The sequence below is a fragment of the Heteronotia binoei genome, chromosome 1 (genome assembly GCF_032191835.1).
Source record: "Heteronotia binoei isolate CCM8104 ecotype False Entrance Well chromosome 1, APGP_CSIRO_Hbin_v1, whole genome shotgun sequence".
Taxonomy (NCBI): Eukaryota; Metazoa; Chordata; class Lepidosauria; order Squamata; family Gekkonidae; genus Heteronotia; species Heteronotia binoei.
The window spans coordinates 159,523,202-159,546,979 of NC_083223.1; the positions used below are offsets into that span (position 1 = coordinate 159,523,202).

Consider the following 23,778-nt stretch of genomic DNA (forward strand, 5'->3'; position numbering starts at 1 on the left):
TGATGTGGGTGGGGGACAAGAGAGTGAGCTAATAGGTGTGCAGAGGTGCGGAGTGACGGGTGATGAGCCAATGATTGTTGGAGCTCAGGTTTCAAACAATGGTTTTATTATTAAGGATATATATGGATATATATCTAAATCTATATATAAAGACAAGTCTCCTGACCTACAAATCAAGCCCCAACCCAAATCCCTGGACCTAGAGACTTGAAATTTGGGGATAACATTCCTATCTTCTTCGTGGTCTCTGTGCTTCACACTCATGGGATAGTGCGCTTGCGCCGATCCCCGAATCAGTATCTGAAAAGCCCGGGATTTTTCCACGCTCGGCGCCACTGGGCATGCGCAGGCATCCCAATGCGCATGCTCACCAGCGCCCGCGCGGGGATCTCGCCAGTTCCTTTCTGACCGCTGCGCTGAGAGGTTTCCTTTCCGTTTCTCCGGTCGGTGAGAATTCTTGGCTTTGCCTTTTTCTCGTCTAGCCCGTTTATTGTTGTTAGCTAGTTAGTTAAATTAATAGTTTAGTATAGTTAGTGTTAGTTTAAAAAAAAAAAAGCGTTCTTTGTTTGTCTGGTGAACTGCCCCTTGGGGTGCTTCGCTCCCGCTTTCCCCCGTTTTCTCTCAGATCATTCTGAGTAGTTTTTTGTGCGGCTTTTTTCTATGGAAAGTCGCTGGGGGTTTTTCAAGCGCTGCCATGCTTGTGGAAAGAAGATCGCCCCTCCGGACGGCCATTCCCTGTGCCTGTTGTGCCTGGGAGAAGCGCACCGAGTAGAATCCTGCCCACACTGTCTCCGCTTCTCGAAGCAGACCAGAAAAAATCGGGTGGCTCGTTTATCGGCGGCACTCATCGAGTCGGCGCTTCGGCCTCATAGACCGATGGAGTCATCGGTACCGAAATCGACCGACGCCCCGGCACAGGAGCTTGCATCGGCTGATGCTGCTCCGATACTGACTTTGCCCGATCTGCCGGAAGAGCGTGGCTCCACAAAACGTTCCCGCGAGGGCTCGGTGGATACGCCCGCTAAGAAACGCCGAGAGGACTCGGGGACCCGAGCTCCTAAGAAGGCGAAATCGAAGGAGAAGCGGAAGCGGCCCCGCACTCCTTCCCTGTCGGTCAGTACACCGGCGTCGGCGATCCCTAAACCGCCGAAGAAGATTATGGCCTCTCCACGCCGAAGCCCTGTGAGTCAGCAGCGTCTGTCGGCATCGGAGCAGGAGCCGGAGATCGACCTGACCCAGCACTCGTCATCTTCTGGGTCCCGTCGACGGTCGGCTAGCGAATCGACCTCGGAGGTGGAACAGTCGGCACCGGTAGTCCCGTCGGTCCCGTTCAGACCCCGGGACAGACTTGAACCGGAGCGGTTTCATGCGCCTCAATGCTTCCCGATACCACCATGGGAGCAACGCAGGTGGCAATCGCCCTACTCTTTGTATGACTCCTGTCATCGGCACCCGGAGGACTACCAGGACTGGGAGCGAGCATCGGAATACTCCTCCATGTCGAGGGTCTCGCACCGATCCAGGAAGGCGTCGGCATCGGTGTCGGTCCTCCCGGATCGACAGTTAGTTCCGGTTGAAGCTCCGCGTCGACCACCGCCGATTCAGCTGCCACCGCGAGAGTCGACCCCGATCCTGTCAGAGCACTCCACCCATCAAGACTCTTCATCGGAGTCGGACGGCGAAGTTCAGGACTTAGAGCCTTCACCGGTCTCCCAGACGGCTGAGGATCTTCCGATTTCGCCATCGGAGGATCTAAAGTCTTATGGGGACCTCGTGAAACGCATCGCGGCCACCCTCCGACTGCCTGTGACCCAGCCAGAACCCGTAGTGGACAACAACGTGTTCGTTATAATGCAAAAGAACACGTCCACTGCGGTCGCGTTGCCAGTTACCAAGGTGATCCTTCAAGTGGTCAAGGAACCTTGGAGCAAACCTTCGACGCCGGTGTCATCCAAGCGGCTGGACCACATGTACAGGGTTCAGGAGACTGGGGCTGAGTTCTTATTCACCCATCCACGTCCCAACTCGGTGGTAGTCTCCTCCTCCTCGAAGGCCAGGAAGGTTCACTCCTCTCCACCGGACAAAGAAGGGAGGAAGATCGGCGGAATGGGCCGCAAGGTCTACTCAGCTGGGGCACTCGGCATAAAAATATCTAACTATGCAGCCTGCATGGCTAGGTATCAGTATGCCGTGTTGGAACAACTTGCCCCGTTCCTCTCTTCTCTAGGTGAGGACAAAAGGGCCGCTGCAACTAAGTTACAGCAAGAAGGTCTCGCTGTGGCCAGACAACAACTGGCTGCAGCGAAACACATGGTGGAAGCCTCAGCCAAACAGATCACCTCTGCAGTCTGCATTAGGCGTCACTCCTGGCTTCGGTCTACGGCACTCCACCAAGACACAAAAACCTTCATCGAGGACCTGCCTTTTGAGGGTGACGGGCTCCTTTGAGGGTGACGGGCACCACAACTGACACGGCGCTGCAAGAGTTTGATAAGAGCGTCAAGACCTCCAAGAACTTGGGCGTCCAATCCACCCCCAAAACTTCTAGGTCCAAGCAGTGGCCTAAGCCCTGGACCAAGAAGCCCTATCAAAGGTTCTCCCCTGAACAATGGCGTCCCCGGCCTGCACAGCCTGAACGACCCTCTTACTCTGGTAACGGCAGGAACCGCTACGGGGCCCAGTCCTCCAACAAGTCTAAGGGGGCTCGTCCCCAGAAGCAGGGGGTTTGACTTCCTGCAAGCATGCATCACCGCTCCCACTGTTGGCTCTTCCATCTGCCTACGCCCCTTCCTGCCTGCCTGGGAGTTGATCTCCACAGACAGGTGGGCACTGTCCATCGTAAAAGAGGGCTACAAAATAGAGTTTGTTCAGACCCCAAACCAGTCCGTGGTAGTTACCACTCCCCCTTCCCCACCTCTGCTGGCGGAGGTGAACAACCTCCTACAGAAACAAGCCATAGAGGTAGTTCCGCCGGAGGCCAGGACAGGAGGCTTCTACTCCCATTATTTCCTGGTCCCCAAACGGGACGGGGGTTTGAGGCCTATCATGGACCTTCGGAGTCTGAACAAATTCATTCTGTACCAGAAGTTCAGAATGGCTACCCTGCAGACTATCCTGCCTCTCATCAATCAGGGAGATTGGATGGCGACCCTGGACCTCAAGGATGCCTACTTTCATGTCAGCATCCACCCTGCGTTCAGGCGTTTCCTAAGGTTTGCAGTGGGTGCTCGGCACTTCCAGTTCAGGGCCCTGCCGTTTGGTCTGTCTACCGCTCCTCGGGTGTTCACAAAGCTGATGAGTGTGGTGGCTGCCCACCTTCGTCTTCAGGGAGTTGTCGTCTTCCCATACATCGACGACTGGCTTCTTGTGGCGAAGTCGAAGGAGAGTTTGACAACGCATATTGCCATCACTCTGCGTCTTCTCGGCACCCTGGGATTGCAGGTCAACCTGGAGAAGTCCCATCTGACTCCATCAAGGACAGTTCAATTCATAGGGGCTTTGCTGAACACAGATCAACACCGAGCATTCCTTCCTTCGCAGAGAGCGAAGGACATCATCAATCTGGTACAGCTTCTTCAAAGGCGGCAGTGGGGCACGGCTCAGCAGCTCCAGCGGATGCTGGGGCTGATGGCTGCGACGACAAGCGTGCTACGTTTCGCAAGACTGCGAATGAGAGGACTGCAACTGTGGTTCTTACGTCATTTTCGTCCTCTCAGAGACTCGCCTTGAAAGAGGTTTTCCATCCCACCTGGGACTATCCAATCTCTGCAATGGTGGGGATTGGAGAGCAACATCTGTCAAGGGGTTCCCTTTCATCTACCAACCCCTACCGTGACTATAGCTACAGATGCTTCCATGTGGGGGTGGGGAGCTCACCTGGAAGACCTATGTGTGGGGGGCCAGTGGCCTCCAAAACTGAGTCGGTGCCATATAAATTACCTGGAACTGCTGGCGGTTCACTTCGCCCTCCGCTCCTTCCACCTTCTGTTAGCGGGGAAGACTGTGGCACTGCTTACGGACAACACCACTGCCCTGTGTTATATAAACAGACAGGGGGGGACAGTGTCCCGCAGACTGTGCTCACTAGCGATGGATCTCTGGACGGAGTGCCTCCAGTGGGACATTTTTCTGAAGGCAACACACCTGCCGGGGGTCCTCAACATTCAGGCAGACTCTCTCAGCAGGGGTGGAGCTCTCCCACACGAATGGGAACTGCAATGGCGGTTTCTGGAGCCGGTGTTCCAGCGTTGGGGGTACCCACAGCTAGATGTCTTCGCCACAGCGGAGAACAAAAAGTGCCCCTTGTTCTGTGCCGGGGGAGGTGCGGATTCAGCCTCGTTGGGAGACGGACTCCTACTTCAGTGGGGGGGCTGGTTCCTTTACATGTTCCCACCCTTGCCTTTACTGACAAGGGTAGTCCACAAGTTAGTACAGGAGAAGCCACGTTGTATCCTGGTGACTCCTTGGTGGCCCCGTCAGAGCTGGTTCTCGATCCTGCTCCAGCAGTCTATGGGGGTCTTTTACCAGGGGTCTTTTACCGACGGATCCGGACCTGTTGTCGGCCCAGGGCGGGCACGTACTCCACCACAACGTGCCTCACCTGAAGTTGACGGCGTGGTTCATCGACCAGTAGGTTTTTCCACCAGGGTCCAGCAAGTCCTCCAAAGCAGCAGGAAGCCTTCCACTCGTGCCTCTTACGAGAGGAAGTGGAAGAAATTTAGTAACTTTGTGGCTGCCTCTCCTAGCCCGCCTGATTTTGTTGGGCTTCCAGCAATTTTTGAGTTTCTTTTATCCTTGGTGGATGAGGGGCTGGTATTCTCCTCCATCAAGGTTTATTTGGCAGCTATCTCTGCTTTCCATGGTTCAGTAGAGGGCTACTCTGTTTTCGCTCACCCTCATTCCAAGAGGTTCATGAAGGGACTGTTTCGCCTTCACCCCCCTTCTAGATCCCCCCCACAGTTGTGGGACTTGACTCTGGTTCTGGACAAGTTGACTCGTCGTCCCTTTGAACCCATGGCAACATGTTCCTTACAACTTTTGTCTTGGAAGACTGCATTTTTGGTTGCCATTACCTCAGCACGTCGTGCGGGGGAGCTCACGGCGATGCGCTGTGACTACCCCTACCTTGCCTTTAGGGAGTCAGGGGTCTCCCTGGCTCCGGACATCACTTTTCTCCCCAAGGTGGTTTCCAAATTCCACCTTAACTTAGAAGTTTGGTTACCCACGTTTTACCCTAGTCCTTCCTCCGATGAGGAACGTAGGTTGCACGTGTTAGATGTTAAGCGTGCCCTCCTGTTTTATTTGAATCGTTCACGGGGTTTTCGTAAGGACAATCAGCTTTTTGTCTCCTACTCTGCCCCCAAGTTAGGGTCCAAGATTTCATCTCAGAGACTTTCCAAGTGGCTTACTGAGACGATTAAACTTTGTTATTTGTTGGCAAAGAAGCCTTTACCTGGACCTGTTCGTGGACACTCCACTAGGGCGATGGCCACGTCGGTGGCATTCCTGAAGGGTGTGTCCCTTTCCGATGTCTGCAAGGCGGCTACCTGGTCTTCTCCGCATGCCTTCATGAAGCACTACGCGCTGGACGTGCATGCTCAGCAGAGGACTCGGTTGGGAGCTGCGGTGCTGCAAGCTGTTTCTTCAGGTTGACCGTCTTCCCACCTCCAGGTATGCTTTGCTTGCTAATCTCCCATGAGTGTGAAGCACAGAGACCACGAAGAAGATAGACAGGTTGCTTACCTGTAACTGTAGATCTTCGAGTGGTCATCTGTGCATTCACACTACCCGCCCTCCTTCCTCACTGCTGACGGTCTCCCTCCAGTATGGAGCTTCCAGTGGTCAGGAAGGAACTGGCAGGATCCCCGCGCGGGCGCCGGTGAGCATGCGCATTGGGACGCCTGCGCATGTCCAGTGGCGCCGAGCGCAGAAAAATCCCGGGCTTTTCAGATACCGATTCGGGGATCGGCGCAAGCGCACTATCCCATGAGTGTGAATGCACAGATGACCACTCGAAGATCTACAGTTACAGGTAAGCAACCTGTCTTTCTCTTATAGGCCTGTAGTGATCCCTTAGGAATTTCCCAGCAACCTGGAAACGTACCACTAAAGGCCTCTGGGAAAGTGCCCCCCCCCAGCCTTGCTGTTTTCCGATCCACCTAAGTGAAGGCATTAATTCCGCCCCCCCCCCCCTCAAGGGGAGCTGATCTCTGCTATCTGGAATATCCTGACCTGGAGCTGGTAACCCTGCAGCCTCTAAGGAAAAGGATAGTCTTTCTTCACAGTGTGTGTGGTGGTGGGGGGCTGACCTCATTCTCCTTATTTCTCTCCCCCCTTTGATCGGAACAACCACCCTGTGAGGCTTCCCTATCTCTTTCTCAGACAACCATCTTGGGGCGAGGCTGAGGGGAGGAGGGAGAGAGGGAGTTAAAGACAGTCAAGGTGGGACAGCCATGCCCTCTGAGGTGGTGCCAGGCTCCCTGGCTATTGTAGTGGCCTTCTGAGGCTGTGTGTGCTGAGAGACCCTCTGTGTGGGCTGTTGATAGGGCCTTTTGTGAGGCCACAGGAGCTCTGCAGCCCTTTCTGAAACCAGTTGACAGAGAAGAGCTAAGAGATGTGGCTGTCTCTGAGGTAAGTCAGCTTCTGGCAGTTTGTTCAGCATTCCAGAGCCTGAGTAAAGGCAGGAGCAGGGGAGTCAGCCAATGGGAGGCCAGAGACTCTGACTGAGCTTTGATGGGCCAATCATTTGTGGAGTGCATGGAATGTCCGCAAGAGAATTATTAATATAGATGATATAATATTTTTAAGCAACTCTATTCTTAGTTCACCCCAAATTGTAGCATATTTCTTCCATGCTGGCACAGGCATTTTGCTGTCATGAGGTGGAGTTGAAGTGAGGATCAATTTTCTCTTTAAAAGTTTTTTATTGGTATCCATGGGTTGCTGAATCCCAAGGGTTTTTTTTTTAACATCTTCAGTTCAGATTCTAAATCTGTAGCTTGATATCTCAGTCTCTTAAGGCCTCGGATTCAGTGGGAGCTCACAGGAGTGCAGCTCCTGAACCTTTCTGAGAGTTCCACCTCCTCATTCTGAGAGTTCCACCTCCTTGTCCATTGAATAGTAGGTGCAGCTGCAGAACAATTTCTGGATGAGCTCCACCACCTATTTTTTTTACAAAATGACCCCTGGTCCCTTATATAGTACTTGCAACATTAGAGGTCCATTCCATCTGTATTTTTGATTTGCTGCTTACAGTTGACTTACTATAGGTTTTAATTCCTTTTGTCTTCCAATTGCTTCCAGTGGAAAATCTGGAAATGTTTCTATTTCTTTATAAGTCAGCCTCTGAAAGAAGCTTTTTATGAAGTCTATAGTCCATCAAGGAAACTACTGTATTCTTGGGACCTTTTCTTTGTGAGTTCTTAGGGAATCCCATCCTGTAGGCTTTGAAAATTGTGTTTCTGTTTGGATTTGTTTAATTTTCAACTGTTCATTCTCCATTTGTAGCGCTCTAGTTTCTTCTTGTGTTGTTTTTGCCAGTGTCATTGCCGTTTCAGCATTTTTCTGTACTTTTCCCATTGTCTTGATGATTTCTGTTAATTGGGATTGAATTGCTATCAGTAAAAGAAGATTCTATCTTTCATCTCCAAAAATTCTGTTTTATTCAGGGGCACCAGTTCTTCTGAGTTACTAATTTCTGCTGTTGCCATTTTGATTTCAGTTTTGACTTTTACTCTCAATAATTTTTTTCTTATTTTTTTAAGTAGTCAGTCACTGGGTGATTGGGCTGCCTGAAGGTTTTGTATATGTGTTTTTCTTTTTATCCTTGCCATTTTTGCCCATATGGGAGTCATGCTCTAAATATGATTTATTGGCAGTGGGGTGGGAAAGTGAGCAAATTAGGTGTCCATCTTGCTTAGCTTGGTGCCACACACCCCAGGTATGCCATATGTTCTTACAGTTATTGATTATATATATGTGTCAGAATTGTGCTGCTATAATCAGGGATTTGTTCAGTGTAGAACACTTGCAAGATGCAGTGATTATTATGGCAGTATGATCAACATTGTTGTGGTATTCCTGCATTGCAAGATTCTATTGTACCAGTTTGGTGTAGTGGTTAAGTGCGCGGACTCTTATCTGGGAGAACCGGGTTTGATTCCCCACTCCTCCACTTGCACCTGCTAGCATGGCCTTGGGTCAGCCATAGCTCTGGCAGAGGTTGTCCTTGAAAGGGCAGCTGCTGTGAGAGCCCTCTCCAGCCCCACCCACCTCACAGGGTGTTTGTTGTGGGGGAGGAAGGTAAAGGAGATTGTGAGCCGCTCTGAGACTCTTCGGAGTGGAGGGCGGGATATAAATCCAATATCTTCTTCTTCTTCTTCTACACAGAGCCTGTAAATGTTTTACAAGGTAGAAAGAGAATCATAGAGTTGGAAGGAACCTCTAGGGTCATCTAGTCCAACCCTGCACAATGCAGGAAACTCACAAACACTTCCCCCTAAATTCACAGGATCGTCATCGCTGTCAGATGGCCATCTAGCCTCTGTTTTAAAACCTCCAAGGAAGGAGAGCCCACCACCTCCCAAGGAACCTGTTCCACTGAGGAATCACTCTAACGGTCAGGAAGTTCTTCCTAATGTTGAGCTGGAAACCCTTTTGATTTAATTTCAACCCACTGGTTCTGGTCCTACCTTCTGGGGCCACAGAAAACAATTCCACACCATCCTCTATATGACAGCCTTTCAAGTACTTGAAGATGGTGATCATATCACCTCTCAGCCACCTCTTCTTCAGGCTAAACATCCCCAGCTCTTTCAACCTTTCCTCATACGACTTGGTCTCCAGACCCCTCACCAACTTCGATGCTAGATGCTATACTGAAAATTTGGTGCCTCTATCCCAAAAAACAGCCCCACCAGAGCCCAAGATACCCGCAGATCAATTCTCCATGATTTTCTATGGGAATAAATCTCCATAGGGAATAATAGAGTTCCCAGCAGACATTTCCCTCCCCTCCCCCCGCTTTCTGATGACCCTGAAGCGGGTGGAGGGCCTCCAAACCGGGGGATCCCCTGCCCCCACTTGGGGATTGGCAACCCTACTTCCAATGTTTATAGATGATGTGCTTAATCTGGCCTGATAACTAGACTTGCCAATCCCCAGTTGGTAATCAACAAAAAGGGATCACAGTTAATAAGACAGGCAATGAAAGAAACAAATACTGTGATGTACTGGCCAACAATGTTTAATAAAACCATTTAAAAACCTTTATGAATTATCTTTTTACTAGTAATAAGGCCCATTGTGAAGAAAAATACAACGGGCTCTAGAAAGAGGCTCTGTGTGATTGCCCCCCCTTGCTGTCTTCCACCCACCCAAGTGAAGGCATGCACTCCACCCCCACCTGAAGGGGAGGTGGTGTCTGTCATCTAGTGAACAGTTGTAATTCTGAATGATCTCCATCCCTCACCTTCATCCCTCACCATTTCTTCACCCAAGAGGAAATGGCATTACATCTGTCTGAGGTCTCATCCCTCCTCAAACTCCACCCCTTACATCTCCAGGAATTTCTTAACCTGGAGTTGGCAACTGTATTTCCTTCCCTTTATCTGTCCCTCTTTCAGCTTTCCATTGCTTTCCCCCTCCCTGCAGCTTCTACTTAGGAAAAGGACATTTTTTCTTCACACTGGTGGGGGGGAAGACCAAAGCAGTTTACATTATTCTCATCTCCCCACTTCGATCTGCATAACCTTGTAAGTTAGGTTAGGTTGAAAGTTTGTGACTGGCCCAAAATCACCCAGCTAGCTTCCGAGAAGGAAGAATAATGGGGGGGGGGGGGGGGGGGTTGCAGGGGGAGCATGACAACGATCACACAGACACTGAAACACACAATTCCTTTTGTTTGCAGTATATTGTTGCCACTTTTTCCTGTCATATCCAGACTTGTGGTATTTGGCATCAGTGTAAGCTTGTGGCATGATTTTTTTTTTTTGGCCTGGCATGGTTGTATTATAGAGTATGCACCTCAAGGCAGGTATTTTCTGTAGGGGAATTTATCTGATTTCAGTTTTCCATTTTCTCCCCACCCCCCGCTCCATAGCATCTACCTAGTAAAAGTACAGTCTTTCTCCAAAATGGGGACAAAAGCAGGAAGCGAGCTACTTCAGCGGGGTATAATGACACAGCCCTCATCTGGAGATTGGCAACAATGGTCCTCCAGGCAGAAATGGCTAGGTACCTGGCTGAGGTCCCACCCTTTCTTGAACTCACCCTCTCCAGGCCCCACCCACCAAATATCCAGGAATTTCCCAGCCTGGAGTTGGCAACAGCTAACTACTGCTGAACAGGAGCAAGCAGCCGGGCCTAGTTAAATCATGCCAGCCGGGTGACATCAAGTCAGCCAGAGGATGCTGCCAGGCCTAGGATAGCCAATCTCCAGGTGGAGCCTGAAGATCTGGGATCCGAACAGAATTCCAAACAACTGAATTCCTCACCTTTTGTGGAGTTTTACTTTTACATAACTCCTAGAGGCTGGAAGTTCAATTCAGCTGTTTCTCAAGATTGTCCAGTCATAGGTGGTGGTGGGGGGAGGGGGTTTGAAACCCCAGTCAAAGTGCTGCTGTCACACACACACTCCCAACCACCCAAATTGGGCTTTGCTTTGGGTCTGGTTAGAACTGGGCTTTTTTTCCAGGAGGGGGAGGAGAAGAAGTGGGCAGAGTCACAAACAACCTGGAGCAGGGGAGAGATGCTGCCCCAGGCAAAGACCCCTACCACCTGCGCAGCAGTATGTACATTGCTGCCACATTCCACCTCTTTCTCCTTGCAAGAAAAGCCGAGCTCAGAGGAGAAGAAGACACCCCACTTAAGGGCAAGAGCATCTAGGCAGGGTGGGTGCACTCTTCTACTTCGAACTTGGAGGAAAAGAACATGCTTGGAGGAAAAGAACATGCCCCACTTGGCTGCTCTCACTTTCAAGGTGAAAGCAGCCAGGTGGAATGCATTCTCCTCTGAGCCCAACTTCCCTTGTGAGGGAAGCTGGGCTCGGTGGAGAGTGCTGCTGACACACCATCCAGCTGCTCTAAGCTGAGAGTGGCGGGGAGGGGGTGCCCCAGGCCACTGCCAACCTTGCCTACTCCTATGTGCCAGGCATGGGTCCTGCTACCCCAGGCAAGGACCCCGTCCTCTCATGGTGGTGTGCACATTGCTGCTGTGCACCACCTCTTTCACCTGCCCAGGACCCAAGCAGGTGAAGGGGGAGGTGGGGTGCCCCTCCGCCACTCAAAGGCTGCGTTTGTTTGCAAAGGAAGGCAGCCTCTGAGCAGTGCACATGTCACCACTGCCTCTTTTGCATGCCTGGGATGCAGGCAGGCCCAGTGCTAGAGCCTTGGTGCCCCAGGCTGGCAACTTCCCCATGCCCCCCCATGCCTGCTCTGCTGCTGCACTCCCGTCTGTGGAGAGAGCAGGAGACACTGCATGGAAGGATGGCTGAGCAGGCTCTGGCTAAACTAGGCCTGCACAGTATGTTCTTGGAGATGTGGAGCACCTCCAAGAGTGCACTGCAGAGGCGTTCTCCTCTGAGTCATGCTTAGAGAAGCAGTGCTGACACCCTGCCCAGCTGCTTTCACCCTGAAGGTGAGAGCAGCTGGGCAGGATGTGTTTTCCTCCCAGTTGGGCCTCCCTTGCAAGAGAAGCCCAGCTTGGAAAAGCTAACCCCCCGCACAGCTGCTTTTACCTTTCAAGTGTAGAAAAAACCAGAGACACAGAGAGACAGAGAAAGAATGAGAGGAATGAATAAAGTGAGAGTTATGTGAAAGTTTGGGAGAAAGGAATAAAATAAAGGGAAAGGAAGGAATGAAGATGGGGACAGAGAAATAGCAAGAAACCAAGAAGCAAGCAGGAAGGTACGCAGCCATTAAAAGCCTACCTTTCACCCCCTTCTCCTTATAGGTGTAGGGGGGGAAGCAAAAGGGAGCCTTCAAATGGCTTTCTGCCTCTTAAAGCAAGCAGCCCGAAATACCTAATTTGAATAGAAAGAGTGAAGAGTATTTGCAGGTGGAAAGAAGGCTTGAGTATAGAGAGTATAGAATATAGAAAGTCTATTTCTTTGGTGCTGAACTTCCCCCTCACCCTATTGTGATAAAACATCCCTTTTCTGTCCGTTGACAATATTTAACTGTTTTCTGTCAGTGTTTGCTTCAGTATATATAGTTATAAGGAAGGCTGAGTGCAGAAGAATAGATGCTTTCGAGCTGTGATGCTGGAGAAGAAGCTTGAGAGTCCCTTGGACTGCAAGAAGATCAAATCAGTCAGTCCTAAGGGAAATCAATCCTGACTGTTCCCTTGAAGGTCAGATGCTGAAGCTGAAGCTCAAATACTTTGGCTACCAAATGAGAAGGGAACACTCACTGGAGAAGTTCCTGATGCTGGGAAAGACAGAAGGCAAAAGAAGAAGGGAACGGCAAAAGATGGCTGGACAGTGTTACTGATGTAACTAACAAATTTGAGCAGACTTCGGAGGATGGTGGAAGATAGGAGGGCCTGGTGTGACTTGGTCCATGGGGTTGCAAAGAGTCGGACTCGGCTGTGCAACTGAACAACAACATATAGTTATTAAATGTTCAATGTTACTTAAGCAAGTATGTCTGCCATATTATATTAGTTCATATTGGATTCAACCACAGGCTGTGCTGTAAATGAAAAGGTGGAATATTGCCCCATAAAGAGGAGTTTCTGGCATATTTATAAATTATATATATATATATATATATATATATATATATATATATATATATATATATATATATATATATATATATATATATATATATATATATATAATGCAACTTTGGTGGGGGAGTGTTAGTTGGAGGCAGCAAAACAGTGGCAGCATTGGGGGGGGGGTTTGGAGGGGAGATGGACTGGGGAGAGGCAGTAGTAATCAGTAAGGCTCCTGGAGAACTTCTCAGCAGAGAACTGTATCACTCAAAGGTCAGTTGCCTTCTGATGAGGTTCTGGCCTGACTGGGCCAGCAGTAGGCGGGTCACAGAGAGGCTACCCAATGACGGGGGAGTGGTGACAGAGGGTCATGCAATACTTGGTGCAGTACAGTCCCAGTGACTGCAATGAATCAGAGCCAGTTTGGTGTAGTGGTTAAGTGTGCGGACTCTTATCTGGGAGAACCGGGTTTGATTCCCCACTCCTCCACTTGCACCTGCTGGCATGGTCTTGGGTCAGCCATAGCTCTGGCAGAGGTTGTCCTTGAAAGGGCAGCTGCTGTGAGAGCCCTCTCCAGCCCCACCCACCTCACAGGGTGTCTGTTGTGGGGGAGGAAGGTAAAGGAGATTGTGAGCCGCTCTGAGACTCTTCGGAGTGGAGGGCGGGATATAAATCCAATATCTTCTTCTTCTTCTTCTTCTTCTTCTTCTTGAATCAGGACGCTGGAAATTGCCACCATGGCTTCAGTTTTATGACTAAGGGATACTTCACATTCCAATATTATAAGAAGTCCATTGACGAAATGAGCCTATATCCGGGTGCTCATAGGACCTTTCTTATAATATATTGGAATGTGAGAATGAACCTCTGTGATAATATTATGTGTCTAGTGAAGCATAAAAAGATAATTCATAAAGGTTTTAAAATGGTTTTATGAAACATTGTTAGCCAGTACATCACAGTATTTGTTTCTTTAATACCCAGTTGGGGGCAGGGGATCCCCTGATTTGAAGGCCCTCCCCCCATTTCAGGGTCATCAGGAAGCAGGGGGGTGGGGAGGAAGGAAATGTCTTCTAGGCACTCCATTATACCCTATGGAGACAGATTCCCATAGGGTATAATGAAGAATTGATCTGTGGGGCTCTGGGGGGCTGTGTTTTGAGGTGGAGGCACCGAATTTTCAGCATAGCATCCAATACCTCTCCTCAAAACACCCTCCAAATTTCAAAAAGATTGGACCAGAGGGTCCAGTTCTATGAGCCCCCAGAGAAGGTGCCCCTATCCTTCATTGTTTCCAAAGGAGGGAAGACATTTAAAAGGAGTGCAGTCCCTTCAAATGTGATGGCCAGAACTCCCTTGGAATTCAATTATGATTGTCACAACCTTGCTCCTGGCTCCACCCTCAAAGTCCCCAGATATTTCTTGAATTGGGCCTGGCAACCCTGCTGATAACCTAAGAGGGAGGATTCATAACGTCAGTTGAGAATCACAAATGTGTTAGTTGTTCAGCATATGAATTATGTATTGAAAGCAAAGAATTTAAACATCCTTCATTAGGTTTTACATGGCAATTAAAATATTTTAGCAATTGGAATTCCAAAAAATCATTTATTTGGCTAAGTGTTCATGTGAGAAATTATATATATAGGTTTGACTGTCAGAAGTATAGAAGTTAGAATACTGGAACAGAATCTTGCATAAAACATAAAATCATGGAGGTGCCAATGGTTAGTCATTTTGTGAGTGCCAGTCATTTGCCAGAAGACATTAGATTCTTAGTTTTATACAAACATGAAACACATTATTTTAATAAAACATATGTGACAAGGACATTATTAGAAAAATAAATATTTTTATTTACAAGTTTAAAACCATGGCTCCACATGAAATGAATTTAGCCTTTGATTTTTCTCCATATATCTGAATTGCAACACTTTGTAATGTGCTGCATCTGTAACTTGGAGTAATTTGTACTGTAATATCCTACATTAATTTATGTGAACTGTATAATGCTATATATATGCTGTACCTTTAACTAGAATGTGATGAATGGGAGGCTTCACTCTCAGCTGCAGGCAGTGGTAATAGCTCAATTAGAATATGCTGATTTAAGGAGAAAAGAAAAAGTGTGGATTGAGAACCCATTTGCCAACACGACAGATTAGCTTGTTAGCGCATGAAGATATGTCAAGAGCTTTGGGTAAGCTTTGTTAGAGTTGGGGTTTATGACTTGGCTGTGAGTTTAGGAATGTTTTGAAAGTTATCATCATATCTGTGTAGTTCCAAACACCAAGGTGACTTTGAGGAAGAATTCGGTGATTTGAAATGGGTCCATTGGTCGCATTGCTGCATTTTGGTGATATTCAGGTGGGTCCATTGATCACATAGCTGCATTAATTCTATGAAGAAAACAACCCATTGTGAAATTAACAAGGGACTTTTCACTTTGACTTTTGATGGACTGTGTGAATACGTTTAATTATTCTTGCAAAAGTAATAAAAATATTGGAATTAGACAATCAATTTGCATTTATAACAGGCATCACAGTGTTGAGGTTTGTGTTTTTCTTTACCTATTACACACTGTAGGTCTGGTTTGTTGTTCTGTTTTCCATGATCTGGCAGAGTCCCTTTGTTGACCAGAAATGGTTGTCCACCTCTGTCCACCAGGAAATGAGAGATTGCTCCTGGGATCTCCTGTTTCCTGATGGGAGGGTGTTTGGGGAAGACAGTAGAACATTCTTTATTGTTTGTCTGGTAACCATCAGGTAAAATGTCGCTGTGATATGTTTTGAGCAATGGTAATGTATAAATGTGAACAAATAAGAACAGAATAACATAATGGTAAAATAATCAAAATTGTAATCTATTGATGAAATAACTGATTAGGGAAGAATTTTGGGACCACTATGAAAAATTCATTGAAAACATCAAATATTGGTGCTGTACTAGTGAAAACTCTAAACACAATTAAGAAAAGTTTGAAAATGAAAGTGTCTTCTTAATAGGGTTGCCAGAGTGGGCCTGTGCCTGGCTATGAGTTTGAGGACAGGGACTTGAGGGGGCATGTGGTGTTATGTGTGCCATGATGTCACCTCTGTGGAAAAACAGAAGAGATGTGTTATTCTAAGAATTGCCAGAGCTGTGTGACATTACTTCCAGGTTTCCCCTGAAAATTCCACTACTGCTCCAAGCTGGTGAGAAGGCTCCATACTTATTAATTACAGTGACTTGAATCCACTGGCACATTTCCACAGATGGAAGGATTTTCATCTGGAATGTGTGTGTCATATCCCATATATCATTGTAAACCAAATTGCCCCCTGAAATGCTGTTCCTGGGGCTCCACTGACCTCCAGGAGTTGGGTTTTGATCTGAAGCAGTGGGGCCAGAACATCATGCTTTCAAATGGAAATTCTTCCATCTGGACTAGATCTTATTGTATGTCTATCAAGACTCTTAATAGTGGTTATGGTTCATTTCATTGGGTCTGTAGGACCACTCTCAAGCAGGGATGTCTCTTTAAAATGCTTTCCATAGTAACAGCTTCCAAATGGAATATTTCCAAATACAAACATTAATGAGGGAATTTAAAACAGTTGAAAACAACATAATTTAAAACAGGTTGCACTCTTTATAAATGTGCATAGTTTCCAAGCTGGTACCATTGGGTCTCTGAGGTCTTCTTGATTGGGCCATCTAGAGGTGGTGAGATTCAGGAGGGGAGGCTAGGTTTTTATTGGATGCCCGCCACCTCAGCCAAAGGCCTGGCAGAACAGCTCCATTTTACAAGCCATGCAAAATGGTAATAAGTCCCACAGGGTCCTGATCTCTGATGGGAGTATGTTCCACCAGGCTGGGTCCAGGGCAGAAAAAATCCTGGCTCTGGTTGAGGCTAAGCAGTAATTCCTTGTTCAGCAGGGCACAAGGCTCTCCAGGGCACAAATAGGGAGAGGTGGTTCCTTGGATATGTTGTTCCCAGTGCCATGCAAGGCTTTAAAGGAAAATACCAATACTGTGAATTGGATCCAGTACTCAATCGGTAGCCAGTGTAATTGGTGTAGCACCAGCTGAATGTATGCCCACACAGATGATGCAGTCAGCAGGTGCACTACCATATTTTGCTCTAGCTGGAGTTTCCAGATTAGCCTCAAAGGTGGTTCTGCTGCAACCACCCAGCCATGGCCTCCAGTACCCTGTCCAGATTCTCTGGGGAAGAGTCTGGGCAGCTAGCTAGAAAAGCCTCCAGGAAAACCTCCTCCTTCAGCATCAGCAAGAAGTCATAGAGAGATGAGAGACTTCTACATGTGGCATTTTCCTTGTAGACAATGGGCTCATCATGAGGAACAGCTCAGAGCAGCTTCTCTGTTTTAAACCCTTTTGAACTCTTTTAAACATTTTAATATATAATAATACAGTTCAGGGGATTTTTTGTTTTGTTTTATAGGTAAACAGAATACCTTATTGCATTGCTATAATTCCCTATGACTACTCAGATTCTCAGTGAAGTAAAAAGCCCCCCAACTTACCCTAAAATTCATTTTTGTTGTTCATGTTTGATTTTATTTTTATATTTGTTAATACGTCTTAAGCTTTCATCTTTTTGTCTTTGTCATTTGATAGGATGATGAAGTGGTTCTGCAGTGCACTGCTACTGTTCAGAAAGAACAACAGAAATTGTGCCTTGCTGCAGAAGGGTTTGGCAACAGGCTCTGCTTCTTGGAATCCACGTCAAATTCTAAGGTACCACAAGCCATGTTATGATCTAAACATTACTGATCAACCAAAGATTTCTTCTTGTATCATGTTACATGGTTTCTTCTGAGATATTAATCTATAGCTTGAGATATTCCACTATGTAGTTTTCATATAGACAAATAATTTGAAGGTAAAATACCAAAAAGCCAAATTTTGAATACTTCAGAATACAAAAAAAAAAACGAGGATATTTGGCATCAAGGGAGATTTATATTGGCCCTGTTCACACAACGTGTTGAGTCCATGTTAAACTGACCTGGTTCTGTTCCAAATACCTTTGTTCCGGATATTATTGACCAGACTGCCATACTGCAATTCAAATCACTCCGCGGTGAAACTGTCTTCTGCCATCCATACGACTGCACCATGCAGTTCTTCCCCCCTCCACTATTAAGCGCATGTGTGCATTATGCACATATGCGCATGCACATAGGTTAAACATTATGTGGTTATGCGCATATTGCTAAGTAGTAAAAAAAATGGCTACCGTAAACCTGTTGTCTGAGGCTCCTTTTGCTGTGGGACAGCCTTCAGACATCAGGAAGTTGGTTAATATCGCAGCAGAGCTATCCAGATGGAGAAAACTACGAGGTGAAACCGGAGAACTCAAACACCACATAGCAGGTAACAAAATAAGCCATTCTGAGAAGGATTGGGAGGGGGCTACCATGAGTTACTACCAGGAGGGAGATGTTGCTGTCTGATCAGCCACTTTAAATCCAGAAGGAAACAGCAGCGGCATCTGATTATACTGTGCATCTGAACAGGGCCATCATGTGTTATGTTCCAACTTTCTGGACCAGCCTGAGGGAGGAAGATCCTGTATAATTGGGGCAACTTCAATTGATATTACATTGATAAAGATTACAGTTTATGTATTGCCTCCCTCACTGCCTGTAATTTCAAGCCCCTCCCTGATCTTCGTTTCAAGCACAGAAAAAAAATCCCCTTAGGAGTGCATGCATGAGAGCTGAGTTAGCACATGTATTCTGAGCATTTCAAGTATCACTGGCGCACAGGTAGGAAAACTACAGTCATTTGCCCCCCCAAGTTGGAATAAAGAGACGGACACAATTATATTGGTGAAACTATGGGCCACTTTATTAAATAACAGAGCAACGGCAAGGGCAACCAAACTGCAGCCAGGTCAGGGCCAGGGGTCTCCTCAGACCGCTCCCCTGCCTTTTTCAGCGGGCGAGAGACCCGGCCCCCCAGCCGGAGCTGTGTGCCACAGCTCCCGTTAGGCTGGCCCAGCAGGGAGGCTCGCACCGGAGGGCCCAGACACCAGACGCAAGTCTCAGCGAAAGGCACCCATCCAATTGAGTCTTCAGGACAGTCTGCATTCACACACCTCGGGCCATACCTAAAGGTTGATCCTGACAGACCCCTAACTCCCCCAAAAGGGGAGGCTAACCGGTCCTCGCCAGGCCGTATGTTGTCATAAATCCCATAAAACCTGCCACAACTAAGGCCAAGTCTCTACTTAGGGCTTAGCACCCACCGAAAGGCCCAAAGCCAACACAAACCCTTGCCGAAGATCCCTCAGGAAAAGCATATTACCCTTTTCCGAGAGATGCACCCCATCCCCTCTGTAGAGGTCGGGACATTCCCTAGAAATATCCGGATAGGGCACATAGTGGCCCAAACCACCCTCCAAAACCTTGCGAATCTCCTTATTTGCTCTATAATGAGCCCTCTCTATCCCAGCTGGATTCCAAGCACTGCGTCACACCAAGTGCGAAATCATGGCTGACCAAACTATAATGGTACCAGGCCATCTCTTCCTTATGTATTTGAAATCATTTCGGGCTTGCAAGATCAAAGCCTTGCCTTTAATCAACCCGAGATCATTCCCTCCCAGGTGAACAATTAATACCTGCGGAGGAGGGCCCACACACCCATGAAACAAAAGGGGAAGCAAACCAGGCCACTGAAGACCCCGGCACCCCCCGCCATTCAACCATAACATATTTGCTGAGCCCCAGCTGAGAGCCAACAGCAGTTCTCCGAGCTTGATGTGCTGCCCAAAACACATAACTGTGCCCGCAGATGAGAACTCTGCTCCTCTGGCCAGGAACAACAGCATCTAAAAAGAAAAACAGACAAGTTATAAAACCCAAACCTTAAACTACCCCAGCTCCTAATCACAAACTACAAGTGGAGCAAAGGGCGAATATAACCTTTGTAAGCCTGAGACCACCAACGGCCAAGGCGCTGGATGGACGAAGTAGGATAACCCAAGGCAGCAGCCGTAGAGGCCGCACCGATTCTAAAAAAATGGGTACCAAACCTCACTCCAGACAACACCAACAAGGCTAAAGCCCTGGACGTCACGGCCCAAAATTGATGTCTTGTCAGAGGGCTACTTCCAAAATGACAAAACAACAATCCTTCGCAGCCTCCCCGCATGGCCAAATAGTCGGCCAATGTGGAAACTGGGCAAAGCTCCACTTCCGAACACGGACCCAACTCCAACACAGTCCCCATGCCCTCCTGATCCGTCTTGGCTCGCCGGATGGTGAGAACCGCCTTACCCCCCAATAACAATATCCCTCAGTGACAACACCCTACCAGAAACATCACTCTTGGAGCTTGCCACTAATGCACTAACCCTCAGCGCCCCAAAGAAGGCCACCAAAGAGGCTGTGTGAAACAAAACAGCCTCGAAATGAGACGCACAGGCTGCGCTCCAAACCGCCTTCAAACCCCTAAGAATCTCAGGAGACATAGGGGTCCTAGTATCAGGCTTAGGCTCAACCTCTCTGGACCACCCTTCCAGCATCTTTCGAATATGAAAATCTGCTGTTTCCTCCTTATACCCTTACGCTTTGCTAGCGAAGGCCAGCGCAGACATGCGTCCCCGAATTCATCGCACGGCCAGTCCTTTACCTCTTAAGGAAACACAATAATGGAGCAACTGCTCCACTGGGAGGGGCCAAACAATGTGATACCCTACCTCAGCCCTAAAGTCCTCAAACTGCCGTACAGCACGTTCATAAGACTTCCTGGTGCTAGGTGCAATGGCTAAGCCTATCGCCCTGCAGGCCTCGGCTCTCCAATCAGCCATAGCTCCTGAGGCATTGGTGCTGCATCCAGATTGGCGTTTGGGGTCAGCTGACGAAACCTCTCCATCTGTTTACGAGAGAAAGCGTCAGCCACCCCATTATTCACCCCAGGAACATGCTTGGCCAAAAACAAAATGTTAAGCTGCAGGCAACGCAGAGTGAAGGCCCTCACCAACCTCATAACCCGTTGTGATTTGGATGAAAGGGAATTAATAACATGAACAACAGCCATGTTATAGCACCAAAAATGAACAGTGCGATTAACCATAACGCTCCCCCACAGCCAAACTGCAACCAAAATGGGAAAAAATTCCAAAAACGTGAGATCCCGGCTCAAACCAGCCTGCACCCACGACTCCGGCCACACTTCCATGCACCAGTGTCCACGGAAGTAGACCCCAAAACCCAATGACCCAGCAGCATCTGACATGACCTGAAGCTCAGCCTCGAGCCTTATCTCCTCTCTCCAAAAAGAAATCCCATTAAAGGATTTCAAAAACTCCTGCCACATCCGCAGGTCTCCCTCATGCTGCTAGTAACCCTGGTCCTGTGCTGGGGCAAGGGAAGGCCTGTCATAGCATCACAGAACCTGCGAAGAAAAGGCCTACCCGGGGCAACCACTTTGCAGGCAAAGTTAAGATGCCCAACCAACTGCTGCAGCTCAAGAAGCATAACCTTCTTTTTGCGAAGGAAAGAACTAATCCTTTCCTTCAAGTCCTCCAGCTTCTGACAAGGAATCCTGGATGACTGCTCTAAAGTATCCAGCTCAATCCCCAAAAACACAAGGCAATGGGCCGGGCCCTCGGTTTTTTTCTCAGCCAATGGCACACCCAACTCAGTGGCCAACTCAATAAAGCCGGCTAACAACTGAGCGCAGCATCCAGAACCCACACGGCCCACAAACAGTAGTCGTCTAAATAATGAACGACATCCTATAAACACACTTTCTCGCGCACAGCTCATTCCAAAAAGGTGCTGAAACACTAGAAAGTGGCACACACTACAGAGCAACCCATAGGCAATGCCCTGTCCATGTAAAATTGCCCTGCAAACAAAAAACCCAAAAACTCAAAATCATCCAGGTGGACAGGGAGAAGGCGAAATGCAGATTTGATATCGCATTTCGCCAACTCAGCCCCCTGACTACAGCGTCGAACGACGCCCACGGCCTGATCAAATGAGGTTTACCTAACTGAGCATAGCTCCTCAGGTATGCCATCATTAACAGAGGAACCCCTGGGGTAAGAAAGATGGTGAATCAAACAAAATTCACCAGGCGCCTTCTTTGGCACCACCACCAACGGGGAAACCCTAAGATTAACCACTGGAGGACTAGCAAATGGGCCCAAAATCCGGCCCTCCGGCAACTCCTTGGCAATTTTAGCCTCAGCTATGTGCTCTAAACCCTTAATTGAACTGAGGTTCCAGGACCAAGTTGGTACCCGAGAACCTTGAAAAGGAATTCTAAAACCTAGCGTAAAACCATTCAACAAATATAAACTATCCTCCTTACGTGGGTACCTACGAAGACATTGCTCAGGAGGACCCGCCTTTATCGGGCTGGGGCCCTTTTCCAGTTTGAGAAGGACCCCCACGTGATCTTTTCTGACCCTTGCGTGACCGGACTCTCGGTCAGTTGTTGAACGAATGTGGGCCAGCACACAGGGGGCATTTGTGCTTGCACTGGCAAGCTTTACGACTGCATGACCCCTGCAACCCAAACTCCCAGCAAAGCAAGCGGGGTTGAACCACCTGCCCCGCCGAACTGCGGGAGGATGATGATGCACTGGAAGGAGAAGAGGAACCCTTAGATACTAGGTGACCACTGTCAGATCAGGCCCCCAGATTGGGCCGAGCAGGTGACATCACCTGCAGCCACAATTGTTGGTGAATCCGATCCCAAGGGAGTGAAGGGTACAAAGCGGCCCACATCCTGAACTCCTGGTCGTATTGGATCCAGGCCGGGCCGCTGAACATCGTATACCCCTTGTATATGATGTCCATATATTGAATCAACGCAGCGGCCCGCCAGTGCTGTGCACGTGCTATCACTCCCGCATATATAAAAAACGCCGGAAGCCAATTGGCCCAGGTCCGATCAACCTTCCTCTTCCTAAGCTTCTCCTTCTCTTTATCATCCAATTCCTCCTTGTCCTTCTTTTCTAATTCTCTAAATAAAAGGGAGAATATGTCAACATATTCCCCTTTTAAGATTTTGTCTCTTGTGGCAGGCAGCAGGTAAGGCAACCTCGCCAAAAGGCATAGCGCCAAAGGGGACCACCCCGTAAGGAGATGGTAAACCCATCCACTCGACAAAGCTGCCGCTGCCCCCTGCTGCCCCGTCCCGGACCAATTACCAAATGGACCGAACTGACCCTGCGGCCAAATCCAATTGCACTGTTGTCCTAAGCCCAAAGTTGAAGGCGTCCCTGAACTACCTGTCATAGCACCAGCTCCGCTAGGAGCAGCAGACCCCCGAAGCCCCCCAAGGCCACACAGGCCCAGTGTAAGGCAAAGAGCCATCCCCCAAGTTACCTGGAGGTAAAGCAGGCACCACTGCTGACCCAGCACCAACCACACCGGACAGGCCTGCACCAACATCGGAGCCAGCAAGCCCCACGGTCACAGACCTGCCCTCCAAAATAGACAAACAGGTCAGTATATCTGCCTGCAAAGCCCGCTTAGGAACCCGCCCCTTCTTAGGCACCTGAGAAGGTGGAAACCCCAATGCCTGCTCTAGGGCCTCCAGCCATTGAAAAATAACTGCGTTCACGTCATCCTCACCCTCCTCATCAGAAGACGAGGGGGGCGGAGGACGCTTCTGTGGCAGCTTAGGAGCCTTACATGCAGGCCTTTGATTTCCTGCTGCCTTTATGCCCAGACATGATTACCACCCTAAAGGGGTCACTACAAAAAGCAAAAATTAAGTAAAGAATGCACTGCCTAAAGCCGCTGCCACCCTCAGCAAGTGGCTGAATCTAAAAAAACCAGCACCTAAAATGGCCGCCGCCTCACCACTTCCTAAAATGGCCACCCAGAGCAAGGAGTGATGATGAAGAAGCAAGCCTAAAATGGCCGCCAAGCACCAGAGGGAAGGAGAAGCACAACCTCCCCAGTGCCTATAAAAATGGCCGACCCACTTTAACTGCCACCTCATCCCTACACAAAATGCCCCCCAAAACCACAAGGCTACCCACAAAAAACGTTCTGCCCCAAAAGAAGCGCTGGGCAACTGGGG

At 48.6% G+C, this 23,778-nt stretch overlaps 1 protein-coding gene across 1 annotated transcript in view; it reads left to right on the forward strand.

Moving 5' to 3' along the window:
- RYR2 (ryanodine receptor 2) overlaps positions 1-23,778 on the forward strand; it is a 757,628-nt gene that overhangs the window by 140,434 nt on the left and 593,416 nt on the right. The window contains exon 2 of the mRNA XM_060243352.1: positions 17,341-17,460. Within this exon, the coding sequence (XP_060099335.1) occupies positions 17,341-17,460 (120 nt within the window). The remainder of the gene's footprint in view (positions 1-17,340; positions 17,461-23,778) is intronic.